The sequence below is a fragment of the Heteronotia binoei genome, chromosome 2 (genome assembly GCF_032191835.1).
Source record: "Heteronotia binoei isolate CCM8104 ecotype False Entrance Well chromosome 2, APGP_CSIRO_Hbin_v1, whole genome shotgun sequence".
NCBI lineage: Eukaryota > Metazoa > Chordata > Lepidosauria > Squamata > Gekkonidae > Heteronotia > Heteronotia binoei.
In genome coordinates, this window is record NC_083224.1 from 52,224,602 (window position 1) to 52,245,933 (window position 21,332).

The 21,332-nt window shown below is 45.1% G+C and overlaps 1 protein-coding gene across 3 annotated transcripts in view; it reads right to left on the reverse strand.

Annotated features, from left to right (window-relative positions):
- TP53INP2 (tumor protein p53 inducible nuclear protein 2) overlaps window positions 1–21,332 on the reverse strand; it is a 58,342-nt gene that overhangs the window by 16,455 nt on the left and 20,555 nt on the right. For all 3 annotated transcript variants that reach the window (XM_060230980.1, XM_060230979.1, XM_060230981.1), the window contains exon 2: window positions 6,414–6,771. In XM_060230980.1, coding sequence (XP_060086963.1) covers window positions 6,414–6,537 — 124 coding nt within the window. In that variant the 5' untranslated portion in view covers window positions 6,538–6,771. The remainder of the gene's footprint in view (window positions 1–6,413; window positions 6,772–21,332) is intronic.

Genomic DNA, 21,332 nt, shown 5'->3' on the forward strand with positions numbered 1-21,332 from the left:
GTACCATTGGACAAATGGAGTGAAAGCCTTCCCCATATCTTCTCATGGGCACTATCTCACTTTTCTGGCTAAAGCTTCTCTTCCCGTAGTGGCCAATCCTGTGCTTTACATCAGATAAGAAGCAGAGAGATTCCTCGTATCTGGCCAGCCTACTGTTTTCTCTGTGCAACAAGTTTTACTGCTTCATCAAGGTGAGGACTGGGAGCCAGGCTGAAATTACTGCTGTGGCATTTGTCACCAAGCAACATTGCTACCTGAGGTTTCGAAGTTATTATTATTTTTTGTTTCCTTGATGTTCAAGCAAATGTCTTGGGACAGCCTTGTTTTGAAATTGGTTTGGATTATGTAAACTGAGCAGTACTGTGCAAGGGCTTTGCCAAGGTTTCTGATCACAGCAAAGCTCTAAGGAAGAACTGGACACCAGCCATTCCCCCATACTGTCTGGGGAAGGAAGTAGGATTGGTCAGAGATCCACAGATACTCTCAGCTGTTGACATCAAATCAATTCATATTTTTATTTATTTATTTGGTTAATTTATATTCCACCCTTTCCCAGGTGGGCTCACTTTCTCTGATGACTACCACTTTCTCTGTGAATCCCTGCTTTTCAGGAAAGAGTACAACTGTACTCATGTACACCTGTATACACAGAGACTGGATCCACAAAGGGTTGGATCAAGAACAAAACTATTCTGCCTTCTCCCTCCCACTGCAGCTTACTGAGCTCTAAAAAAAAAAGCTGCTCCTGGAGAACAGGGGTTTTTAAGGAATGACATGAGGGTGGTCTGCAGTGGGAAGTCAGCTTACCAATTCTGGGCTGGGAAATTCCTGGAGATTTGGGGGTGGAGCTTGGAGAGGGCAGGATCTGGGGAGGGAAAGGACCTCTGTACGGTATAACACCATAGACTTCACCCTCCAAAGCAGCCATTTTCTCAAGGGAATAAATGTCTATAACCTGGAAACCAGCTGTAATTCAGGAAGATCTCCAGGGCAACCCTGGTGGAAAGGGTAAATTCATGGAAATTGCCTCCTGCCTTCTATTAGTGGAACAGTATCGATACAACCCACAGACTTGATGCAGATGTCTGAGTGATCACCTGGAAGTTAGGAATGAGAGTAGTTTTCCCCCCAACCTACCCAGGCCCATCCATATCCAATATATTGATAGTGTGCTGTTTCTGCTCATCTTTATTTTAAGGCAAAAGTTTTATTTATTTATTTGATTAGATTTTTAAACTGTCCTCTGCCTCTATAGGGCTTTTACATAAACAACACGTAGGACAGTGTTCTCAAGTACAGTCTATCTAGATCAGGGGTGTCAAACATACAGCCCAGGGGCTGAATCAGGCCCCCAGAGCAACTGGCTGTCACCAGCTTCCTTTTCCCTCTCTCTTTCTTCCTTCTGCATAATAGCCTCCTTTGCAAAGCTTGCTCAGGAACTCAGGAGCTACAGAGCAAAACCTCTATTTTCTCCATTGGACGAGACTCTCCCTTGGGGTGGAAGGGGGGGAGGCAGAGCTTGCTTTGCCAGGCTGTCTCAGAGCTTGCTTTGCCAGCAGATCTACTGAGCCAACCTTCTCTTTCTTCTACTGGCTGAGGCTCCTCCACCTCCTGGTCCCCTGGGGAGGGATGGAAAGAGCCAGAGTTTCCTTTGCCCAGTTCCCTGAGTCCCATGGGAGAAATACAAAGAAAGCACCTTTAAGACTGAGTGCTAATGTTTTAAGCATGTTTTAAGATTTTTTTTTAAAAAAAACCTTTGTATTTGCCTGTGTCCTTTATAAAGTTTATGTCTGCTACCTAATTTTAAATAAGTACACACATGGCCTAGCCACGGGATGACTGGGAAATTAAAAGGGTCCCTGCACAAGCCAAGCTAAGTGGCGCTTGTTGCACAACAAGCAAACGTTGCAAAGACCATTGGGCTCAGCAGTGCCAATAAAGATTCCTGAGCCAGAGCTTCCTGTCACAAACTACCCATAATGTGGGAGGAGCCAGCAGGTGAGCTGACAGCAATTACCATGGCTACTGAAGGGCTTGAGCCCAGTAGCTTCCTGTGGCATTTGCAGAGCTATTCGGTCTTGGTTCTACTTGCTCCTCACTACAACTGGGAAATTTCCCTTTAAATAAAATAGCAAGTCTGCACCAGCCAGCACATGACACTGGGTGTTCAAGACTCCAGCTTATTATTGTTTAAATACAGGCAGATTCAGTGGGAGCTCACAGGAGAACAGCTCCTGAACCTTTCTGAGAGTTCCACCTCCACCTTCTGAGAGTTCCACCTTCTTATCCATTGAATAGTAAGTGCAGCTGCATAACAATCCCTGGGTGAGCTCCACCACCTATTTTTCTACAAAACAACCCCTGTTTAAATATATAGGTAGATGAAGCAGCACACTCTCTGTTTCATAACCTATCACCTCAGAACCCTTATCTGCTACGTATGCAAGCAGTTTCTGGACACTAGCAGTGCTGTGGTCCTGGGACTTGATGTTCTCTTCCCCCTCAAACTTTATTCACTAGATCATTGGCAACCAGCCTTTCTTTCTTGTCTTCTTTTTTCTCTCTTTTTTTTTTTTTGCACAAAAGTTATGCCCAAAATAACGTATTAATGTAGCATGTGGTACTGAACAGTAGAATTCACAGTGCACATATTACTTTGCTTGATTCTTAAGATCTTTGGTGGAAGCCCCTTCTTGACTCCCCATCTTTAACAGTAAGCTGAGTGCCCCCCACCCCCGTTTCATACTAAGGTGAGTGGTTACCAAAAAAACAGTGGTCCAATTTATGGGCCTCCCTACTGATATGGTTTTACTTCTGATTTTTATTTTTCAGTAAAAAGAAGCTGGACAGCTATGCGCAGCCATTCTTTGAGAAATGAGTTTGGGGCGCAGTGATCCATGCTTTGATCCCATCCAGACTGGATTAAATCCATTCTGCCATGAGACTGGCTGGGTGCCATAGGGTTGCCAGCCTCCAGGTGGGACCTGGAGCTCTCCTGGGATTACATCTGGTCTCCAGATGGCCAAGATCAGTTCGCCTGGAGAAAACGGCATCTTTGGGTGGTGGACTGTATGGCACAATATCCAGCTGAGGCCTCTTCCCTCCCCAAACCCTACTTTCCCTAGCCTCCACCCCAAATCTCCAGGAATTTCCCAGCCTGTAGATGGCAACCCTAGCTTGGAACAGTCTCTTTGCCTACTCCACCCCACAGTTTTGTTGTGAAGATAAAATGGAGGAGGAAAGAATTATTTCTGTTGCCTTTAATTCCTTTGTTTCTGATCCATAGAAACTGGGAGCAAGCGGAAGAGTTGATTGAAGTCCATAGCTTTGTCCACCAGCTCTTTCCTAGGAGTGCTACACTTCAGGAACCCATGTTTTCAATTTACCCTTGTTTGATGAAGTAGGAACAATGTCTTCACTCTGAAATATGCTGCAAGATTTGAGAGAGTCTGGAACAACCTCAGAACATGAGTTGAAGGGCATAAGGGAGCATGAAAAACAGGCCTTGCTTCTGCACTGGGAAGTAGCTTTAATCTTAGTTTCATGCCAGGATATCTAAAAATATCTATAATACAAACATGACCCTGGGTTTTGTTGTTGTTGCTGCTTCTTAAAAGGAGCCTGCAATGGCAAGAGATTGGCAGGAGGAAGAGAAAGGGAGGATCTGAACTACACAGAGGCTTGTTTACTTCTCCACCTAATTTGCAAGCAAAAGGGTCATAGATTGTTATTGCAAGTGACTGAATCATCTGACTACCATCCTACAGAAAGGCACAGCAGTTAATAAGATGGAGAAGCTCTGACAGACACAGAACTTCCGGCCAATGTTGCAGTCATAAGCACGGATGCAACAAACAAAGCTCCAGCAGATAAAAGACTTTTCATAATACAGACATGGACAAAGGTTCCCAAGCCAGATTTCTGGAGCTCAAGCAACTATTTAAGTGGACAAGAGCCTCACAAAAACAAAAAATTGGCAACCCCAACAGTAGAGGCTACCATGTCTAAATAAAATACATTCACTGGACATCAGATAAGGCTGCCAACTCACCAAATTCCTGGAGACTTGGGGGTGGTGTCTGGGGAAGGATGAGGAACCACAGAGCCCACCCCTAGAGCTGCCATTTTCTCCAAGGGAACTGATCTCTGTAGTCTGGAGATCAACTGTCATTCCAGAAGAATGCTAGGCCCCACCTGGAGGTTGGCAACCCTATCATCAGAGTATGAGTTAAAGCTCAGTCGTTGGTCAGGGCTTAGGCTGTGTGGGAGAGGCAGGATCCCTTCATTCCATGCCTGCTGCAAAACTTCTCTGTTAGAGGTAACTAATTTGCTAACTAGGATTACTCAAAGGGTGTGCCAGGATCTGACTGGAGAGGCACAGCCAATCTGCCGGCTGCACTTGGCAGCCAGTCCCTAACTCTCTACTTCCATTTTAGGCATTGAGAAAGGACTGAACTGTTCTGAAGCAGAAAGATGTTTTAAGCTGAGAATAGAGAAGTCAGGAACAGCAAACTCAGAGGAAGTTTATGTTTGTTTCATAAGATGAGCCCAAGGGAAAAAACAATGGCCCGGATGCCTGCTTCCTTTCATGACCTACTGTATCATTTGGTCAAGTCCAAGATACGCAGGCAAGAAGCAGCTGAAGGGACCCACCACTGGAGGATGGAAAGTGAAATCTGTCCGGTGACTCTCAGCAAGAGATGCTAAGAAATCCAGGAATTCCGGAATGCTGGCACAGCGGCATGTTTCCTATCACTCTGCTCAACAAAGTGTTTCCTAGCACTTTAAAATCGTCTTCATAATAATAACAAATGGAGGAAGGCATCATCTCTCCATCCCCCCACACAATCAGTGCTTACTGAGACCATTGCACCGCATGTGCCCCCTATTTTATTTTATTTTATTTTATTTATTTTATTCGATTTATATCCCGCCCTACCCCACCGAGGCGTCTTTATCGTCTTATTTTACTTTTTATCTTTATCCTTATTGTTGCTGGTCTTGTATTGAAATAAATTTTGAATGGAATTGAACTGAAATTAAGAGTGGTAAGTCTAAATTCCATCACATTCTTTAGATTTGTAAAATGGGACTAGCGGCCTCAGTCTTTTGTTTGTTTCAATATTTATATCTCAATAGAGTCCAAAAGAGGCTCACATCTTTCTCTCCCTCCCCTCCGTTATATCCTTGAAACAACAATCCTGTAATGTAGGTTAGGCTGAGGGAGAGTGACTGGCCAAGATCACACAGCAAGCTTCTATGGCATAGTGCAGATTCAAGCCTGGGTCTCCCAGATCCTAGTTCAACACTATAATCGAGTGATACCAGCCTTCAGATGGGACTGGGAATCTCCCAGAATCACAGCTCATCTCCAGCCTAAAGAGCTCTGTTCTTCAGGAGAAAATGAGTGCTTTGGAGGGTGGACTCTGTGGCACTGAATCCACTGAAGTCCCTCTCCTCCCCAGACTCCATCCCCAAATCTCCAGGAGTTTCCCAACCTGGGTCAGCAACCCTACCTCATCATCCCCCACTCTGTGGTCAGGGAAGCCCTGGCAACCCTACTAAAATCACTATATCACATTGGCTCTTGTATCACTTGTTAAAGAGATTTTTCCACTCTCTGTAGGCTTCTAAGCAGGCAGGGGTCAGAAGATGGCATGCCACTTTGATAATACTACTTGTCATTCCAGCTAAAAATACATGGTAGATGAGAAAGTACAGTATGGAAGAGAAAAGGAAGAGGTTGTTTTATACCATGCTCTTCACTACCTGAAGGAGTCTCAAAGCAGCTTCCCTTCCTCTTCCCACAACAGACATGCTGTGAGGCAGGTGGGGCTGAGAGAGCTCTGAAAGAACTGTGACAGACCCAGGGTCACCCAGCTGACCTCACATGGAGGACAGGGAATCAAACCTGGGTCTCCAGATTAGAGTCTTCCACTCTTAACCACTACAGCATACTAGCTCTCAGACTTAACGCTGATGCTGAGAAACAGTCTAAAACATAGAAGGAATCACAGCTGTCAATCTGCAAAGAGCTGGCCCCAGCTGCCCTGCTGCCTACATGGCCACTTCACATCTCTTGTCAGTGAGTTCCTGACTGGGCTCCTCACAATCAGTAGTGATAGCAGCTTCCTATGGTTTTGTACCCACTGCCTTACCTCACAGATGACCACTGTTGTATAGCCAGTGGTATGCAAGTTCCACTCCAGAGAAGTCTGCAGTCATCAAATGGAAGGGAAGCACACTGAAACTTCCCATCCTCCAGAAACAATGACTTCTCCTCCCTTCTTTCAGAAACAATCATTTATCATGGTAGAAGCCTGAGTTACTAGGCCTCAGGTTGCCATTAGCTCACAGTGTTGAGAACTGTGGCTCTGAGTACAATGTAATACGTTTTCTCTCACACATCTCACCTGGTAGGTCAATAATGAGCCACCCGTCATCTTCTTCCTCTTCAGAGACAAAGGGCTTAGGTTCTTCAAGGCCCACAGGTGTGCTGGTGTCACTGAAGAAGAGGCTGGTGAAGCGCTGGAACATGGCTGGAAGGCGATTTCCAAGATGGGCTTTATGAGGAAGAAGGATGGAGATGAATTTCTAGGTATTTGCTTCAGTGTATGGAGCTGGGAGTTGATAACAGAAACCAGAGACTTGGACGACTTTATGGATGAATCCTGAAAGGCAGGAACTGCTTGTTTCCTAGCGAAGTCTTATCTGAGTTGAGTTACATATAGTGCAATCATAAGGTTCTTCACTTGGCTTCAGTGCAAAGGCCTGCAATGAAAGGAGAAATTCATTGAAACCTTCTGAAAAAACAAGAGCTGTTTGAATAACAAGGAACTCGTGGCCTGGAGAAGAGAGGGGAAGGAAACTTTTGCATGGATCATCAGGTTAATTAGCCATGGTTATTTCTTTACTGTCCCTGTCCCCACAGGGCTGTCTGCTGAGTTTTCCTGGTTCTCATACTGGCTGCAACACTTAAATGAACAAGCACTTTTTCAAGGACTAAGTGAAGTTCTCTGCCTCTCAACTGTGCTCTGAGCAGTAAGCTTTCCTACAGCCTTCTTTGCTGTTACTAATGTTAACCCAGCTTCCCACACACAAACATGCAAATAAACCCAACATGACCCTTCCTATGGCTTGCACTGGATTTGTTAAGCACACGTTCAGGGTACATTTATGGAAATAACTGAAGAAACAATAGATGACTAGACTGTGAGTGAATTCATATTATGTCTCTGCCACGTAGGAATGCCAGCCTCCAGGTGGGACCTGGGGATCCCCTGGAATAACAGCTCATCTCCATACTACAGAGATTAGTTTCCCTGGAGAAAATGGGTGCTTTGGAAGATATGGCATTGTAGCCCACTGAGGTCCCTGTCTTCCTCAAGCTCCATCCCCAAATTTCCAGGAGCTTTCCAACCTGGAACTGCAACCTTACCCACCCCCCATCCCCTGCCAGTGGCCAAGGGTGACCTGGCAACCCTACTCAGGGCTCAGGCCCTCTGTGTTCCCTGTGTCACACTTCTCAAATCATAGGGGTAGAAGACCATTTATCTCAGCTTCTTATCTTAAGGCAATATATCAAAACAAGACTACTGAGAGAACAGCCTACAAAAAGAGATGATTCCACACCTCTCCGAGCAACTAGCTCCACCAGTGGATTGCTCACTTAGGGAAGGACCCACAGCTCAGGACAGGAACATCTGCTTTGCATTCAGAAGGCCTCAGCCAGCTTAAATCACAAGCAAAGGAACTCAGGTAGAAGATCTGAGAAAAATCTTTCTCTGTGTGAGAGCTGTTACCTGTTGTATACAAGGTGACTTCCTATATGTACACACACAAGGTGGCTTCATATATATGAAGAAACCAGTGAGTTGAATTGCTGAGTGTTAGACTGGGACTGGAAAGGCCTGAGTTCCAATCACCACTCTTCTATGAAGCTCACTGCATGATCGGGGGCCAGTCATGGTCTCTCTTTCTACCCGGTAGAGTTGTTATGAGGATAAAATGAATGATGGGAGAATAATGTACGCTGTCCTGAGCTCCTTGGAAAATGGTTGGCATAAAAATGTACTAAATGTATAAATAATATTAATAATTAACTAGAACTCCATATAAGCGGTATATCCTCACCTCAGTGGACAGACATGACAGTTGCTTCTGTAGATCTTTGTAGATATTTGAAGCAACTGCCTTGGATGAGAGGCAGATGGGCAAGGTATGCTGTGACAGTTACGGAGATGGAAGGCTGAGCTGGCATCCTATGTGTGATTGCTGAAAATTCTGAGTTTGTGGTTGCTGGGGAACTGCTGTTTGTTTGGTTTGAGTGGGCTGAAAGTGATTGTTGCTGATTGATTAGGAGTGGCTGTGTTCCTGCGGCAGACTGAGGCCCCACCCTCTTTGCGTTATTAAGCTGCACCTTCTGCCAGAGGTGCAAGACACTGGTGCGAGCCAAAGGGCTCTTGGTCTATGGCTCTTAGCCTGGGGTCTGTGAAAGGACCAGGAACCCAGATCCCTATTTTCCTTGTGTTCCCAATAAGGTAAGTAGACCCTTCAGAAGGAGAGCCACATAAACACAACAGGATTTAAAGGGGGACTGTATATTTTAAAAAGCTATCATGAAGGTAGAATGCCAGCAGTGGGGTGGGGGCTTTCCAGTGTTTTGCACTGTGTCACATGTATGACTATCTGCTCACAGGACAGAAGTCTTGGGTGCGTGCTCGATGCAAGGAGCTCCTGGTCCTCAAGGAACCAGTTTGTGCCCTTGAGGCCAAGGTGACTGACCTGGAGAAGCAGAGACAGTCAGTTAGGCACTCGAAAACTCTCAGGGACGTATTAGATGAGCCCCACTCTGAATGTGGCAGCCCCGTTGCTGTCAGGGAGCATGAGGGTCGAGAGGGAACAGGGCACCATGCTGAGGATAAGGGGAATGCATCCTCAGTAGGGACCTCTTCTTCAGTTGGCGAGTGGATGTCCTTTCGTGCCAAGGAACCATCCCTGGGCAGGGAAACTCGATCCTTAGGCAAGTAGACAACTGGGTGGCAAAACCACGTACCAACCGTATGGTGACTTGCCTGCCTGGTGCAAAGGTAGCAGACATTACGCATGTTGTAGATAGGCTGACAGACAGTGCTGGGGAGCAGCCAGTGGTCGTGCTGCATGTTGGCATCAACAATGTGGGGAAATGCAGTCGTGAGGTCCTGGAGAAAAAATCTAGGCTGCTAGGCAGGAGACTTAAGGCCAGGACCTCCAAGATAGCCTTCTCGGAAGTGCTACCTGTTCTGCGTGCAGGGCTGGAGAGACAGGCACAAATTAGAAGTCTCAATGTGTGGATGAGACGATGGTGTAGGGAGGAAGGGTTTAAGTTTGTTAGGCACTGGGATGCTTTCTGGAACAAGTCGGAGCTGTACAAAAGAGACAGTCTCCACTTGTCCCCAGATGACACCAGGCTGCTGGCGCTTAAAATCAAAAAGGTGGCAGCGCAGTTTTTAAACTAAATCTTGGGGGAAAGCCAACAGGAGATGAAATGTCTCTGGTTCAGGAGGACTCATCTTAAAAAGATGAAGGGTTAGCTGTTACTTTTCTACAGCGTAATGGATCAGAGTTGTCCACTGAGATGGTGATAAACAGTATGACCTGTCTGAAAAAGTCTCGAGGCAGCAGGAGGAAGTTTGCGGGCCTAACTTGCCTGGGAAATTATAGATGTACAATTATACAAATGCTAGAAATGTTTGAAGTAAAATTGGTGAGTTGGAATTTTTAGTGTTGGGAAAAAACATAGACATTGGAGGAATTTCAGAAACTTGGTGGAATGAGGAGAATCAGTGGGACACGATGATTCCTGGATATAAGTTGTATCAGAAGGATAGGGAGGGAAGGATTGGAGGTGGAGTGGCTCTGTACGTCAGAGAGAGTATATAGTCCAGTGAGACTGATGTCAGAGAATTAGATTCCCTTCTAGAAATGCTTTGGGTCGAAATAGAGGGCCCAAAAGGAAATTTAACTATGGGAGTTTGTTATCGCCCACCAAATCAAAAGATAGAGGATGATTATAATATGATGGAAGGATTAAAGATAGTGGCTAAATGTAAAAACTGTGTCATAATAGGTGATTTTAACTACCCGCAGATTAATTGGGTCAATATGTGTTCTGGTCGAGAGAAAGAGATTGAGTTTCTAGACACTCTCAATGACTGTGCTATGGAGCAGATGGTCACAGAACCTACCAGGGATGGGGCGATCCTGGATTTGGTCCTACGTAATGTCCAAGACTTGGTGAGAAATGTAAAAGTGATTGCACTGCTTGGGAGCAGTGATCATAACGTTATTGATTTCACCATTTGTTTAAATAGGGAGTTGCCCCAAAAGACCAGCACAACCACATTTAACTTTAAAAGGGGTAAATTCTCTGAGATGAGGAGGCATGTGAAGAGAAAACTAAAAGGAAAGGTAAATACATTCAAAATCCTTGGGGAAGCTTGGAGACTATTTAAAACTACAATCCTAGAAGCTCAGATAAAATATATACCACAAGTTAGGAAGGGCACAAACAGGTATGAGAAAAGGCCTGCATGGTTAACAAACAAAGTAATGGAAGCTGTAAAAGGTAAGGAGGATTCCTTTAAGCAGTGGAAAGCTAGTCCAAGTGAGACTAATAAAAGGGAACACAGGCTGTGCCAAATCAAATACAAGACTGTGATCAGATAGGCAAAAAGGGACTATGAGGAGCATATTGCAAAAAACATAAAGACCAACAATAAAAATTTCTTCAAATTGTGGCTTGTAGTAATAAAGTTGTTTACCTAAACAGCCTGCACTCTTCCTTCCTTACTCACTGCCTTGCTAGTTGGTTCCCCTTTGGTGTTGATTCTCAGGTGACATTAAGTGAGAGGGGCAGATTTATGGAACCCAAGGTCATAGCAGGGGCTGCATTATGACTTTCATGGGCCCTAGGTACTTTTGCCTTCTTGGGCCCCACCCACTAGTGTTGGCAGGTTCCCCCTGGCCACTGGCAAAGGATGGGGAGGTAGGGTTTTCAGATCTAGGTTGAGAAACTCCTGGAGATTTGAAGTGGAGCCTAGGGGGGACAGGGATGTCAGTGAGTTACAATGCCATGGAGTCCACCTTCCAAAGCCTCCTTTTTCTCCAAGGAGTGAGAACTAATCTCTGTGGTCTGGAGATGAGCTATAATTCCGGGGGATCCCCAGGTACCACCTGGAGGCTGGCATCCCTACCTCCCACTGTAACTATAGCAATATTAAAATTATTTTTAAATTATTTTAAATACTTCAACATTTTATTTTTTTCTCATTTTAGGAGGAAATTAATAGATTTTCATGGGCCATAAAATTTCATTTTTTTCTGATGGAAGAAAAAAAATTAAAACATTTTCCTTGACCCTAAGCATTCATTTGTCCCCTTCAGATTTTAAAAGACATTAAAACATTTTTGTGGGCCCCTAAAAGTATCATGGGCCCTAGGCACTGTGCCTAATGAATAAGTCGGCCCTGGCCATTGCGTGCTACCAGCAGCAAGAGAACGGGGCAAGAAGCTGCTCATTGCCCCTTGTTAGGGGTCCCAACCCTCCCGCCCTAGCGGGGGACCCCCGGGTTTGCACCCTCCTCCCCCGCTGTCCCCAAAAATGGAAGCGGGGGGGAGGGAATAGGGGAACGGCGCAAAGGCCGGGAGCTCTTTCGCGGTCCTCGAGTCGCATATAGGGCGGAGCGCCGGCAGGCTCGGATTCGGGCCCCAGGATGGTCTCGGTCCCAGGACTACGCCCCAGCGCGCTCGAGCCGGCCCGGGCTTCCCCTCTCAGCCCCCCAAAGCCGCAGCCTCCAACTGCCCCGCCGCGCCGACTTGCGCACTCCCGCCTTGTCCCCGCCCCCTCTAGCGACTCACCGAAGTACGTGGCGCCCCCGTCACAGGGGAAGTAGGTGGGGGAGGAGGGATTGGGCCGGGCAAGAGCCGCGCGTCGCCCCCACGTCAGCGGTGATGCCGCTGCGCTGTCACCGCGGGAGGTGCCGAGGAAATGGCGCCCGGCGCCGCAGCCGCACCTTCCGGGCTCACCTAGCTCCCTCGGGACCTGCCCAGCTAGGCCCAACGGCAGGAGCTTGCGCCAACCGCCGCGCCACCCTGATTGGTCAGGCCGGGAGGGGGCGGGGACTGTGCGTGTGGGTTCTGTTTACTTTGCGGACTCGCTGGGCGAAGCGAGGATGAGCCGGTTTCGAGCCTTGTAACGTCGGGGTCCTACACCCGAGTAGGAAAGAGAGTGGAAATCAGCGGGCCTCAAATGAATTCTCACTAGAGCGGCCGGGTTTTTTTTTCCCCCTAATGAGACGTTCTTCCACTAGGCTTCCCAATCCCCAGGTCCCTTGCTCTCGGCTCCGCCCCAAGTGTCTCCTGGCTCCACCCCCAAAGACTCCTGGCTCCACCCCCAAAGTCCCCAGATATTTCTTAAATTGGACTTGGCAACCCTACCCCTTGTCAATGCTAGGCTTCCCAATCCCCAGGTCCCAGCGGGGGATCTCCTGGTTTTACAGGTTTCCCCCTGCCCCCAGCCAGCTGGCCGGAGGGGAAAGCCCCGCCCCCACAGCTCTAGATCTCCAGCAGTTTTTGGGAATAATGGGGAATTGATCTGTGGATATCAGAGGCTCTGGAGCGGCTGTTTTTTGAGGTAGAGGCCTCTCCCCAAAATACCCCCCCAAGTTTCAAAATGATTAGACCAGGGGGTCCAATTCTATGAGCCCCAAAAGAAGGTGCCCCTATCCTTCATTATTTCCTATGGAAGGAAGGCATTTAAAAAGGTGTGCTGCCCCTTTAAATGTGTTGACTCGAACTCCCTTGGAGTTCAATTATGCTTGTCACACCCTTGCTCCTGGCTCTGCCCCCAATGTCTCCTGGCTCCACCCCCAAAGTCCCCAGATATTTCTTGAATTGGACTTGGCAACCCTAGTCAAGGCTGCAAGCCAGCTGGGGAAGTATGGGGAGAACATATTCTCTCATTTATGAGATGATAAAGCCATGCTGCTACAGCAACATAAAATGGAAATAAATCAAGAATCATATTCTAACATCTCTTGAAAGATTGATCAGATCCCAGATATCATTGTAGCCTAGAAGCTAGAACATTTGTGTTTCCTAGTTACAAAAGATAATACAGACATTTTCTTTTCACTTGGACTCAAAGCAAGGGACTTAGTATAGCCCCTGTTTAATCACTGGAGCACATCTCTAGTAATTGGGCCCACTCACTAGAAAATGCTGGATTATAGTGCTCAGAGCAACTTTGTGGCAAATCAGGTGGTACATAAGAATCTTGTGACAGGAGCTTTAGGGAAGAGCAGATTCATACCAAAGCTATCTGATTTTATTCACACAAATTTTGTAGTGAGCATATGAGGCTGAAATAAGTGTCTTGGCTAGGACTACATAGTCAGCTTCATGATAAAGCTGGGATCTGAACTCAGGACTTCCCAATCCAAGTTCAATCCACTTTCCACAATGCCATATTGTCTCCTCAGCCTCCCACTGCCTTTCTTATTCCTTACATTCTGCAAGTCCTTCTTTCTGCAGTCTTCTAAATTACGCATCCTATCACAAGTTATTTACATACCAGGCTGATTAGCCACACAGCTGTCCAGTACACTGCGACTTTCAGCAGTTTGTAAGGCATGGTCATAGTCATTAGCTATACTCTGGGTTGATATGGCAGCAAGCCCAAAGTCAACGGCCCTTATGAAGCAGAGCAGCTGTTCTAGAAGTACAGAAGACCAGCCCTGCTACTGTCCCTTACCATCAAAGGCTAGAGAGCTAACCGATCTGCCAAGAAACAAAATGAGTAATAGCTGAAATTCTGTGACTGGGAGGAAGCATGTACCATTCCAGCAAGTGCTGTGTCTGTTGCTTGAGGATACAGGCAAGTTGAACTCGCATGGTTTTCTGACTGCCTCCATATATCACCCGATCTTGTGCTATAGTTGCACTTTAGCAGTATCCACAAATGGATGCGGCTGGTTCACACAAGAAAATCCAGTACCAAATGAGTGCCCTAACACAACAATAGCACACTGCCCACTGATGTGTGGAAACAGTTTATGTCTTCCAGATACAAAAGGAAGAAATGAGAAGCTATGCAACAGCTAGAGTGACTAATCAAAACCCTGTCAGAGACCAATCATAATGAATAATATGTCAGATTTAAATAGCACATTTCCAGTGTTCAAAATGAGGCACATTCATGGCTGTTCATATTTATAGTGATTTAAAACATTTACCGTATTTACCTGCTTTCCCACCTTACAGGAACTCAAGGTGGTATACAAGGTAAATAATAATAAAATACATGAAAACACTAATTAAAATCAATATTTTAAAACTGTCAATAAGCAGGAGAACTAGTCAAATGCTAAAGTCATATAAGGACGATAATGTTTTTCTGTTACTTTCATGGGACCTATGCATGCCAATTACTTCTGGGAGGCATTTGAGTAATTGCTGGCTTTTATTTTCTCAAAAGGGAATTGCTCATTGTATTTCATTTTGCTTCTCTGCTTTGGAACATCCTGAAACATGTTTTGCACCCATCCCAATTAAGGCTGTCCCATAAACCAGATTACACTGCTTGCTCCCCTCCTAGTTTTGGCTTTTTTTTGGGGGGGGGGAGGGGGTGTTACTGAACAACCAACCTGAATCCTTGAAGAGCTTGCTCAATATTTCATTATTATGCTGCTTTTGCTTAAAACAATCCTGTATTGTGGGTCAGTATTATTATTCCTCTGTTACAGGGCAGCCTAGATAAAAACCCTGCCTGTCCTGCTTCTGTAACTTTTACAATCACTTGATCTGCCAAAACCAGCAAATGAACACAGAAAGCTGCCTCCTAATGAGTCAGATCCTTGGTCTGTCAAAGTCTACATTGCCTACAATGCCTGACAGTGGTTCCCCAAGGTCTCAGGTAGAGGTCTTTTGCAGCACTTGCTGAGCCTTTTAGACACTGGATCACATCTGGGCTCTTCTGGATATAAAGCTGATTCTCCACCACTGAGCCCATAGCATGGGCATAAAGATTCCCTGCTAATCAGGATGCCCATAAAAAGGTGGCAATTATGTCACAGAGAGCTAAGAATAGTGACTTAGCCCCTGGCTAAGGACAAATCTTAACCAGAAATTTCAATTTGTACACATTGCTCCAATCAGACAAGTCATACATATACTTAGGCCATTCCTCACAATGCATAATCACCTGATTTAACACCAATCAGGTATCATGTGCAGAGCAGTGCCCATCAGTTGCTCATCAGAGTGTGGGGAAGGTGGAACCTCAGTGGGGTATAATGAGATACAGTCCACCCTCCATTTTTTTCAGTGGAGCTGATCTCTGTAGCCCAAAGATCAGTTTTTATTCTGAGAGAATTCCAGGCCCCATCTGGAGGCTGGCAACCCTAAGGCCTAAACTCTGCAAGCAACAACTCAACCACAATTTTGTTTTGGCTGCAGCACTTATGCTCCTTTGCAGCCCCCCCCCCCCCCATTATTAATGGTTTTGACAATAGGACAAAGGTTTATTTCTCAGCTGGAAGGACAATATGTCCCAGAGAGGGATCTTAGATTTCAGAGTCCAAAAATTATAGTATTGGGTTCCAAGTTAGCAGGATGTGATTTCCCAAGCAGAACTGTTAATACTTTCATACATTTCTATATTCATACTTGCCCCAGGTCTTATTAAAACATTGCCTTTTTCCCTGAGTTCCCTCCATCACCTCTGATGATTATAAAAAGACTAATCTTCATATCCCACTGACTCGGTCTGATTGGATTTGCACAGGACTATTGCAAAATCTGGCTCTCAGAGGTGGATAGTTGCTCTTTCATACTGACGCTTGTCCTGCCAAAAGACTTTAGTTCAATGTCTTTTGGGACCTACATGCAGCAGTGCTGGGTTGCAGCAATTACCTTGGTAGGGAGCTGCAATGGAAGCCATTGTGATGCCAGCAAACACTGGCACCAGTGGATGAATCCTGCCAGGGGAGGAGGCAGTGCAGGAGAAGCCTGGTAAGGTGGTCTGTCCCACAAGCCTCTGCAGCTCATAAGCTGACACTGACTCATCATACAGCCCTGGGCACACCCACCCCAGTGCTAAATTTGTTTACTCAGAAGAGAGTCCCAGTGAGCCCAAAGAGACTTACTTCTAAGGAAAGTATGCTGAGGACAGCTGAATTTAGTAGGACTTGCTTTCAGGCAGACAGGCAGATTTTGCTGCCAGTTTGCAAAAACTATTTCCAGTGTAGTCAACAGAGTGACTATGTTCCAGAGTGTACCAGCATTTATCCTGGGCATCTCAGGTATTCCCAGTTCAAGACGGAATAGTTGGTAGGGATAAGATGGCCACATACAACACAGGCTTTAAATAGTCAACTAGAAAGTTCCACTTCCTCCCACCAAAAGTGCTGCAGTGATGAAATTGCCAACATTATCTGGTCTACTCTGTGGAGCTCCTGAGCTCTTAACAGTACAAATGGAAGAGATGAAGTAATAGTGACGGAAATTTCAGCATTCAAAGTTCTTAATATTATCTTGTCATCCTTACAATATTCTTTCAAAGTTCTTAATATTATCTTGTCATCCTTACAATATTCTTACAGTAGGACTACCAGGTCCTCCTTGGCCAAAGGCAGGGGGGTGGGTGGCATTGGGCTGCCAACTCCAGGTTGAGAAACTCCTGGAGATTTGGGGGTGGGGCCTGGGGGAGACAGGGACCTCAGTGTGGTACATTGCCATGGAGTCAAAGCATCCATTTTCTCCAGGGGAACTGATCTCTAGAGATGAGCTTTAATTCTGGAGGATCCTCAGGTCTCACCTGGAGGCTGGCATCCCTACAATTATCTTCACAATACAGAAGGTGACTAAAGCTGGGGCAAGGTGAGAGGTTTGCATGAGGTCTCACAGTGAATTTACGACAGACACCGGATTTAAACCAGGAATTTCTTGGATTACTGCTCATTTTCTGAGCCACTACAAATCAACCGGTTCATGAGTAATGGCAAAAGCTTCACCTGGTAAATGTCTGCCTGACAAATGCTTGATAAAAATGCAGAAGTGCTTCTAGAAAAAAATTGGCAGTCCCAGACAGGATTAGACATTGAAAACTCTCTGCCCAGAACAGATTTTACTTTCCCTCTTGCCTGCAATAAGGTGCATAAAGAGCTGGATGTTTTCAGATCCAGTATGCGGAGGAGCGATACCAAGGTGCAATAAGCAGGAACAGCAAGGGAGAGAGAAATGTTTGGCTGCCATATGAGCCCTCTGTTGAGTAACTAAATGTGCCAGGGTCCCTTTATTTTTTGATTATTTTATTTGATTTTTAGCCTGCCCTTCCCATAGAACAGGCAGATTTTGCTGCCAGTCTGCAAAACTAGGCCCACTCAAGTCAACCTTAGAAGAGGCCTTCATAGGCAAGCTCAGTTGTGTCCTTAGTATGGACAAATAATGGATTTTCAGTCTCTAAACCAATCAGCATCACCCTTCTGAAATTCAGTTACATCAGTGACATTGAAAAGAGGACTGTGCGGAGAGGTGGGAGTGCACATTCATGTCACACAGCATTGAGACAGCTGGGAATAGGAAACGTGGAAACCACAGATGGTATATGTACATGAGGGGGAAAATAGCTCATTCAGACAGAAGAGGGAGAGTTGGGGGTGGGGGCTTGACAGCGTACTTGCCTGTGACAAAGAATCCACAATATTTCACCCTCCTAACAGTAATGAGAGAAAATACAATGATTTTTAAAAGGCATGCCGCTATGTAAGTTGTGCTCTTCAAAACATGATGAGGGGAAACTGCCACATCATGAGAGATACAAATACATGAGGATCACAGAAACAAGATCAAAAGCAAAAAACAAAAAACAACCCCCCCATAATATTACTAAATGAAATATACATGTGTGTTTGTGTGTGTGTGTGTGTGTAGAGATAGACAGATAGGGCTTTTTTGAGCAGGAATACACAAGAACGCAGTTCCAGCTGCCTTTGTGTCGGGGGTGTGGCCTAATATGCAAATGAGTTCCTGCTGGGCTTTTTTGCGGGAAAATGTGAAATAATGGTGATGTCAGGAGGTATGCCCTAATATGCAAATGAGTTCTTGCTGGGCTTTTTCTACACACATGCACATTCACACACATATACATATATATGTTGAAGTATGATTATCGATACAAAATGAGAGATGGCAGAACCAGCACTGTGTCTGAAAGCCACCTGCCACCAGATTATACCTCTGCTTGTCTGGGATAGACCTCATTTGAACCAAGAACAAATCCAGTCAAAGTTTAATGCTTTTAAGTCTAATTGATTTCACTGGGGGGATACAAGCACATGCTTCATTCTAGACATACTGACATGGGAGTAAGTCCTACTGAATTTAATGGAATGCACTTAAACATGCATAGGATCAGGTTACACCCCTGAAATTAATGAGACGGTGCAAACCTATGCATGGTTACAAGAAAGCAAATCCTATTTAGTTTAATGGGACTCATTCCCAATTAAATATGCATACAATGGTAAGCCCTGACCTGGATAGCCCAGGCTTGCCTGATCTTGACAAATTTCAGAAGCTAAGTAGAATCAGCCCTACTTACTATTCAGATGGGAGACCACCAAGGAAATCTAGTGTCAGTATGCACAGGCAGGCAATGACAAACCACTTATGTTTGTCTCTTGCCTTGAAAACCCTGCTGGGTCACCATCAGTTGACAGCAACTTGATGGCAAATTAGATAGATTTGTCTTTTGATCCTTTATGCAAAGATATTCCTACTCTGCATTCACCTACAATTGTGTATGTCAATTCAGATGAGTACACTGCTCATGATCACATTTCCTCCCCCTTTCCTGGCATGTGTTAGCAGCAAATATCTGCATCACAAAGCTAGGGCAGCCCATGTTGCAGTTTATGCTTATGGCACATTTATTCTGACTCAAGTCACCAGGAGTAAAGTACAACCAGAACAGAATAAAAGAAGCTGGCTACAGCAGCCACGTCAATTGCACTTAACAGCTGCTTTTAAAAAGAAGTGTGACAGTTCACAGTTTGGCAGTGGATTAATAGAGGAGCTGTTTTTGCATTCTAACTCTGCAGGTGTCCGGTTTCTATAAACTCTGTGTGTGTAAAATGTAGGGAAAAGAGCCTACCATTTGTGAAGTGTTATTTGGAATGTTGATGCAGATCTACTTTCATACCATATCTCAAATTCAGTTTGTCCCTGAGTTCCAAACTAGAAGATGCATTTTGCCACAAACTGGGTAAGGCCAACCCAACTCAGTTCCTTTCATGCACAGATGGCAGCTGTTGGGAACTAAGCTCCCAAGTGTGCTTGATGGGGTCCAACGTGCAGCTTAGGAGGAGAGGCTTTGGCTCCCCCTGTGCCATTTTCTCAACTCAAAATGGCCCTGGGGGACATTATCTGCCCCTCTGGGTACCATATGTGAACTGATGGGCTACCCTGCCTTGTTTAAACTCACTGCTTTGTGAGTTTTTGGAAGCATCTCTGACACTCATAGCTCAATGAGTGAAGTTTCACCCATAACAGCCCCTGAGGACCAATCACCAGACAGAACTACTTGATGTTGCCTCAAACACTACTTCTCAGTGGAGACATTTCATACATTTTTGGGTTACCAACTCTGGGTTGGGAAATATGTGGTAATTCTGAAGGGAGGGGTTTGGGTAGGGGCAGGACCTCTGTGGTGTATAATGCCCTAGAGTCCACTCCCCAAAGCAGCCATTTTATCCAGGGGAATTTCTATAGTGCTGAGATCAGTTGTAATTCTGGGAGTTCTCCAGGCCCCACCTGGAAGCTGGCAACCCAATACATTTTGCTGTCAATGATGATATACTGACTGATCTACATGCATGTGAACATCTGCCTTTCAGAGTCTAAGGGCTGCCTCTTAAAAGATATATAATATTTCAGTACAGATATCTCAGTACATAATACATGAATACTGTGCCAACTGTAACACATTTCAATTTTAATTTTTACCAAAAAAATAGACCCTATGTAAGTGGCATGGGGGAAATTATCAACCTTCTTTTCCAGGGATTCTGAAGGGGAAAGTTACACTGAAAACATACCTGCACTCTTTGTAATTGATGATTTTTGTACTCTTCAATCTGTATCCTAAAACGTATCTTGAGAGAAGTTGCCTTAATGAGAAAGGCACATTTATTCAGCTGTAGACAACAATGAATGATGAGGATATGGAATTCAAGCATCTCCTCTATAGAATCCAAGGGTTTGAAAAATGCTGTTCAGGGCAAAAATGATCACTCCAGGTATCTACCCCCATCCTATTAATAAAGTCAGCATGATTAATATCTCAGCTCTACTGTCGTCATTTACCAACCCAGAATCCATTCAGGCCCCTAAAAAGTGTGTGAAGTCACACAGACCTAAGCACAATCTTTTGTGCTAGTGGCGAACGGGGTCCTCAGTATTGACATTTCATAACCTTTATCATCCATATTCATTACAAAGTCTTTCATAGGTACAGAATTTGAACAACCGAAGGGGTTAATTAAAGTGGTTCCAACCCTGAGCATTAAAATTGTCTGCCATTTTTGTCACTAAAGAACGTTTCTTAGAGAAAAGGCAGGAGGCAAACAGTTGGTAGCGGAAAGTGCTGCCAAGGTAACCCCATAGGATTTTCAAGGCAAGAGATGTTCAGGGGTGGTTTGCCATTGCCTGCCTCTGCTTCACGGCCCTGAACTTCCTTGGTGATCTCCCATCCAAATATTAACCAAAGCTGACCCTGCTAAGCCGTCAAGATCTGATGGAATCAGGCCAGCCTGGGCTATCCAGGTCAGAGCAAACAGATAGATAGAAGATCCAAGCGGGCAGCCGTGTTGATCTGGAGCAGTTGAACAAAGCAGGAGTCAAGTTGCACCTTTAAGACCAACCAATTTTTATTATTATTATTATTTTATTATTAAATAAAAATTGGTAGGTCTTAAAGGTGCAACTTGACTTCTGCTTTGTTCAGATAGATAGAAGAAATTTGGATCTATTCCTGACTACCCAGTGAGTGATTTTATGTAGACTAGGTTTAGATCATGAACCTCTTGGTGTTCACGGGAATGGTGAATGTGTGTTATTTAATGAAGTCATCTAAAGAACAGTTTTGTACCACGGACAGCAGCCTCATGTGAACCAAACAATGTGGAAGAGAGGACACAGATGAGCCAGGAAATTAGCTGTACTGTTCTATATGCTGATAAACTGAGGACAGGCTATTTCGCTGGCTCAGAATTACAGCAGATAGCTTGGGTTAA